The 7,333-nt window shown below is 35.5% G+C and overlaps 1 protein-coding gene across 1 annotated transcript in view; it reads left to right on the top strand.

The window, feature by feature from the left end:
- Nucleotides 1–2,658, top strand: part of RAP (RAP domain-containing protein) — a 4,402-nt gene extending 1,744 nt beyond the window's left edge. The window contains exons 1-3 of the mRNA XM_078584951.1: nucleotides 1–80; nucleotides 1,231–1,313; nucleotides 2,322–2,658. The exon at nucleotides 1–80 is cut by the window's left edge and continues 1,744 nt beyond it. Of these exons, the coding sequence (XP_078441077.1) occupies nucleotides 1–80; nucleotides 1,231–1,313; nucleotides 2,322–2,465 (307 nt within the window). The 3' untranslated portion in view covers nucleotides 2,466–2,658. The remainder of the gene's footprint in view (nucleotides 81–1,230; nucleotides 1,314–2,321) is intronic.
- The last annotated feature ends 4,675 nt before the right edge of the window (nucleotides 2,659–7,333 follow it).

The raw sequence follows: 7,333 nt of genomic DNA on the forward strand, positions 1-7,333 counted from the left end.
GTACACCCTCGACGCGGCATTGGTTGACAGGAAGCTTGCATTTGAGATCGATGGGCCTACACACTTCTCAAGGAACACTGGTATATCTCTGAGTAGTGTTCAATAATGAGTGGATGTCTTCTCTGTTAGAATTTGTCATCACTGATGATCATCATAATAATTAATCGTCATCATCTAGGTCAGTGTTGGTCATCGCAGGTGATGATGATGAGTCTTTGTCCTTGCCAGGATGATGATGAAGATGAAAAGACAAAATTATCATCGTTCCTTTAATAACCATGCGCAGATGACGAAAGACGATGATAAAATTATTATCGTTATGGTCATCTCTGTTAGTGGTTGCCATCACCGCTAACAATCACTACAAATAATCATCATCATCATTGTTAGTGTTTGCGGATGATGATGTCATCTTATCCCCTTTCCAGGATGACGATATCAATGAAGATGATGAGCCAAAATCACCCATCGTCCCTTTGTTAACCATGCTCAGATGACAGAAGACAATGATGATGACGATGAGAAATCACCACATTCATTCAAGCAAATAGACAGTGATGGGTTTTTGGATGACAATGACTAGACAAAATCATCATTATCCGTTGTCATCTGAGCAAGGTTAAGAAAGGGTTGATGATGAAATCTCTGCAGTTATTCATCTGTGGGAGGATAATGATGAAGATGAGAAATTGTCATATCCATTCAATCCTACAGACAATGACAGGTTTTTAGACTGACAGAATCGTCCCCTTTGTTTACCTCTCTCAGAGGGCAAGAGGCGATGGCGATTTTGTCTTGCCATTGACATTTGTCTGGGGGAGGATGACGATGATTTAATTATCATCATCATTTAAGCCTACAGAAAATGATGATGACACTTTTTTGGATGGCAATGACGATTTTTGTCAGCCGCTGCATGACTAGAGTTTAGGAAAAAGACCTCAGTGTAAGGAATGGTACAAATACCAGATTACCGAAGACTGGGCATGACAATCAGAGAGAGTGCAGCAGAGATAATAACGAGATATGGATATTGGACTGGTTTACTTCTGGCTCAGTACCAAGAGGAGAGAGAGGGATATGAATGATGATGTGTAACAATTTTTGTTATCTTCCTGAAACATTATCTCTGATTCTGTAGTTCAAAAAAAAAATTATCTCTGATTCTGACTGAATTCTGAGAAGTTTTGTATGTTAAGTCTGAAGTTTTTTAATGGGTTTTCATTGAAGGGGCTCCTTTGGGACACACGGTGCTCAAGAGACGGTATATTGCTGCTGCTGGGTGGAGAGTTGTCTCACTTTCTCACATGGAGGTAGAGGTTTTCAATTGATACTACGTCAGATTTATTTCTGTTAAACAACTCACAAAATAGAAAAGTGCAGTTTGATGATTTGAATCATTACGCTGTATTAGTAAAATAGTTAAAACTGATGGAAAATGGATAATTGTTGAGGCATGCTGCTGAACATATGGGGTTGATGATTTTAGGGGGTAAATGGACGATTGCGAATTTATCATCATCCAAGTGATGCTCAAATCTCATCGTCGTCATCGTCACCATGATTCAGGTTGGATGAATGGTGATGATTGCTCATCAAAGAATGGATGTTGATGATGATTTCATCATCAACATCCACTCATTATCATTATTGTTGGCCCCAAAAAGGGTTGGCAGACAATGACAAATTCATCATCATCCTCAAATATTTTCATCATTATCGTTCGTCCACCTGCCATCTTTACTGTTAATGCCGAAGGAGGATTGGTGAAGGAATTTGTCATCCTTATTGTCATCCCAAAATGTCATCATTGTCAACCATGTTAAGGTTTGGATGAAAAGAATAATGAAAAGGTTGATGATAGGTCTGGAAGTTGGATGTCAATGATGATCATGATTCATCATCGTTATTGTCCTATGTGATTGTCATCGTTGATGATGTGCTATGGTTGGAGAGTAACAATGAGTTACCTTCATCATCGATGTTTGGGCATGAAGGATGATGATGGTGAAGGGTTGTCATCAACTCATGATGACGATGACAAAGAGGATGATGATTTGTCATCATCAGTGTCATATTAGTGATCCCTTCTTGCCCTTCCATTTGATCCTTTCTCCACCAAGCTGTTACTTAATGAGGTTCAAGGTTCATTAGAAGGAAGGATTTCCCATTGAATTCTCGTCTTTAAAGGTTAATTGGTCTTTATCCCCAATTAAAATAATGATAAATTATCTGACTTGTCTTGGCTAAATTATTTTGTCGGTCCAGTATATTTTTGACAGAAGTAGTTTCTAATACACAAAATTTAATTTTCTATCCAGTGGGAGGGACTTCAAGGTGCCAGTGAGCAGTCTGAATACCTGAGGAAGATTCTTGGTATCAACCCTGGAAATGATGATGGAGAAAATGTTGCAGAAATGGAGGGAAGTCATCATTTTGATGACACAGTTGATTTGTTGTCATGAGAGAGAAGATGCACAATTTTGTCAAATTTATTTTTTAGCTCATGTCAACCCTCTCATTTTTTTTTTCATTGGGATCCGATGCCCTCTTATACTTGTATGAACGTGTCGATAAAGTGCATCCTTTGGAAATAGCATGTCAGCGGGTATTGTGCGAAATATTGATATAAACCTGAAGTTCTATCTTGGAAGTGTTTCTGAATATTGTCAAAGATAGGTGATTGATGAATAGAAGAGTGACAGGAGAGTAGATATAGTTGTGAAGTAGTGACAAAGTGTATGTTATTTTCTAGTTGAGGAAGGGGAGTTGGTTGAATGGAGGCCCATAGAGATATAGGGACTCAATCATTACTCTAGTTTACTTCATGATGTCCCCACTAAAGGGAGAGCCATCCTATTTAAAGGAAAAAAAACAAGCAGAGTGGAAAATTACTGAATAACCCTAGAGGGTAAAATAACAAAAATACCATAGATACAGTCAGAGTCATATCAATACTTCCTCCTTCAATGACCAACTTGTCCTCAAGTTGGGGCTTTGCAAAACTGGTCTTTCTTTGGGTTGGCTAGGCCACAAGACTCCCCAGCTGGGCCCTGGCTATCCCTTGTGAAGCTGGAGTGAGGTAATGATATGATCTCCAATTTATCTGAAACCCCCTTAGGGCATTTTTGTCTTTTGTCCCATTCCCATACATTTTTTTTAAAAAAATTATCCCTCCTCACTGGAGGGTATGAAAAGACTACTTGGCATTGGTACAGTGCATCGACGAAATTGCCCCTCGTCGTAGACCACAAAGCGACATCCACCCAATTGGGTTTCTCCCTCTTGATGACATCCCCTCTTCCGACTTCCCCATCATTGAGTCTCGGCAATGTCCATCCCACTAGATTTATCTTCTTTGATTCCATTCACTTTAATTACAAGAGAAAACACAGACAAATAAAACACCCTGTCCTAAATGTTCTCAGGTCACTTGAGACCCAATAAGATAATTTTGCATGATAAAGGTGTTCCATAAACATTTTTTTATTGCACATTTTTGTCAATTACTTTTTAGTGCTACCCAAAGACATCACTTATTTTTGAGATGTGCGTGTCACATGCCTTGGTAAAAAAACAAGCACACACACTAAGTTGTAACTTTATCTGGACCTTAGAAGATATGAATTGGATCTTTTGATAAAATTCAACTTTTTAGACGACAGCTGACTTATTGTGAGAAAATATGTAAACTCAAGAAAAATATTAGTTACATTAATAATTCATTTTTTTGCAGTTACCTTGATAAAAATAACATGCATATCCATATTTTGGAGCAACACAAAGTAAAATATTAGCCAGACGTGTAAAGTTTTGCTGCTAGTGCACATTATGGATAATTACTTCCGTCCATCCAAAAAAGCCATTAAGTTTCCATTAAAAAATTATATTTTTTTACTATTACTTTGCCTATACAAATGTTCATTGATCTGTTCTTCTCCCTGAGCATATTATAAATCCACATTACCTGACAGAATTCTAAATTAGATTCATGGTCCATGGTTATTTTGATAACCTTACGGGCACCTTCATCAGTTCCTTGATAATAATATTTTAGTTCTGTCCTTTTTAATTCTGAAAAATCCAATATTTCTAAATTCTTCAACATCCAATCCGTTAGAACTTCCATCCCATTTGGGATTGGCAATTACAACTGATAATTCAAATGTTTGATCAGTTCGAGCGTTTGAATGATCAAATCCAAATCTTGATCAGACAGAGGTAAATTCGATTCTGAATCAATCTATCCATTTTAGATCATAATTTTTGATACATCCCAATGTTTAAATCAATTTATCTGATCCAATTCAATTTGAACCATCTGGTTCATATCAGATCGAATCAAATGTTGAAACAAAACTGAGAAATGCAATCATATTCTCAGAAATCTCTTCCCCCAACCCGCCACTTCAATTTTGGCATTCTTCCCCTTCGCATTCTCATCTTCTTCATTCTTCCAATATTCCCTCTGTATTCTGCATTCAAAGTTTCCTGAGGAGGCATCCTTGGTTGAAAGGTAACCTGGATTCACATTAAGGGATAAATGATGTGTCGTCTCTTTCGTCAAGGGTGAAATAATATGCACTCATTTTATGATTCACATAAAAAATATTCTATTGATTGGTATTCCTGAGCAGATTTTGGCCAAATACATGAAAAAATTGCCTCTACCAAGTCCAACTTAGAGTGAGCCTTGACTTAATGACTTGGCCAAATAAATGAGCAGTAACTTAATGACTTGTTCAAATTCCTTATTAACATAATGAAAATCAAGCCAGTCTTCTGAATAAAATGTCCAATCCATTGTAAATGGAAAAATATCTGATGGTCATTCTTCTTGACACGTTAAGTAGTCTATTATTATCTGTTATTTATTAGCTGAAAATCCAAGTTCCAGCTTTAATTTTTCAGGCTGGAAACTGGAAAGATATATATCATCCGAGAGGATGAGGGAAAACTCTGAGGGGCAAAAAAATAAAGGTTTTTAATGACTTTGATAGATTCATTGAAAAGAAAAAATTAGACAAAAAAGGAGCATGAACTCTTAGAATATCACCATAACTTCAGCCTTGAAATTGGGACTAGTCTCAGAGTTTATTGCTGCTGATGAAACCAGATAGTATCCCTATCGCACTATCCAAATTTAGATTCCAAAATGGATAGCTATCTATCCAACTACTAGGAGAAAGAAATGGTCTCCCATCAAAGAAAATATATTTCAGCCCTGAAACATGTAGTTACAAAAAAATGAGTTTATTTCATTTGATTTCCAGGAAAATGAAGTCATTTATTAACCATACCATGATATAGGAAGTCATTTATTTGCCATATTAAGAGATACACTAACATGAAGGATATAACCAAAAAGTTTCAGTGACCAGACTCACTGAACAATTAGGTTCCAGTAAGAATAACTTGTTTCAAAAAATGAGAAGCATAAATAAGACAATATGTCGGTTGGATTTTAGTGTTCATGCAGGACAAGGAAAGAGACTAATTCATTCCATTTGATGAATTCTTGAGTATTATTGAAACATTCTATTTCCAAAATTTCTACCCTTTAAAGTGGTGAATTCTTCTTTTGGATCTCATGTCAGATCATTCAATAAGATCTCATCTCATAACATTACGATTCTCTGAAATATTTTATCCATTTAACATTGTTTTCACGATTATCTCTTGTGTAATCAATAATTTCCACATTTTATCATTGATCGGTATATCTTGATATAATGAGGATGCGGATAATGATGATATTTCAACCAATTTAGGTTCTGTTTTTGATGATGTGTTCTATTAGAGTAACATATGTAGTGATATCAATGGTCATGAGTGAAAATCATTTGTGTATTATCTATTTTTATTATGGTCCTCAAGTTTTTATTGATCATGGTGATTTGTAATATGTTCAAGTTTTGATTGAGTTTTGGATTGGCTTCTATCATTGATCTTGTTTCTCTCAGAGATTTGTAATATTCTTTTAGTATTTTTTTCATTTCATGGTGTGTCAAATACTGAATCTTATTTATTTGCCATAGCTAATCAGGCTTTGCTGGGTCTGTTGGATATTATATGCTGTCAAGCCACTCACACCACCATGTTTATACTTAAGTTTATTGAATGAAATATTTCTTCATTATTATTCCTGTGAGATGTTTATAATGAAGTCCATGAATAATGCCCATTGCTTATTAAGTCCTAATCTTTCCAATCTATACATTAATTTCAGGAAGTGTCAAATACTGACTCTCCTTAAATGCCCATTGCTAATTAAGCGAATCACACCACCGCATTTTTATTTAAGTTCATTGACTGAAATATTTCTTCATTATTTTTCCAATGTGATGTTTATGATGAAGTCCATGAATATGTGCAATGGCAAAGTGAATTATGATAATATCATAATATAGCGCTCAATAGTCTTTAAACATGTATTTTAAATATTCCTCTTCAATGGATATTCAAGGTGGACATCGAATTATCCTGATAGATAACACTATATGGTCCTAGTTGTATGATGAGTATGGCTGATCCTGTGGCCGTTAATGTGGAGACATTAAGTACATACAACAGGTTATCTTTGGAAAAATAGTTGACTGAATTGATAATTTTTAAATCCCTGATGGTACTACACCTAAACACTTATCAGGTTGATTCATGTCACAATTGTATGAGTGATTCATTTACATGAGACACCAAAGACACATCTCATGGATGGATTATTATGTTTTGACTATGGATTACCATTATCCAATCATGAGATTCAAACACCTCTTACCTCAGATATAGTAAGAAGCACATGGCGGTGATTGAGTGGTGAAGACGGAATTATCTGCCCTTTGTGTAAGAAGATATTGACTCAAGGAAGGTGATACAACCAAATCCCTAGCCAAGTAGTGAATATATTGGAAATAGCATTGTCCAATGATCTCTGTTTTGCATCACTATCAATTGAATGACAAATAAGAGTTGGACAATTAACCACACCCTAAGTCATTTTTGGGAGTCACACGTGGATGAAGAGTTATACATGTACAATAACTGAAGATAATAAAGGTTCCGCGAGAGAGTTCAAAAAAACTTTTTATCTTCTAGAGCAGGAGGGGTTGAAAACTTAACCTATCAATTGGGTTAAGATGATACTTAGTTAATTTGTCTATATGTGGGTTAGTTAATTAATAAGACTGACTAATTATTTTTTTTTCCACTAATGTAAAGTTATTAGCTAGAATGATACATGGGCCTAGAGGGTCACACATATAAGATTGTAAGGGAAATGGTGCATATACTTTTACTTACTGGTTTTTTATTGAAAATCTTAAGTGAAGTGTAA

Source organism: Wolffia australiana, chromosome 13 (assembly GCF_029677425.1).
Source record: "Wolffia australiana isolate 7733 chromosome 13, ASM2967742v1".
NCBI classification, from domain to species: Eukaryota; Viridiplantae; Streptophyta; class Magnoliopsida; order Alismatales; family Araceae; genus Wolffia; species Wolffia australiana.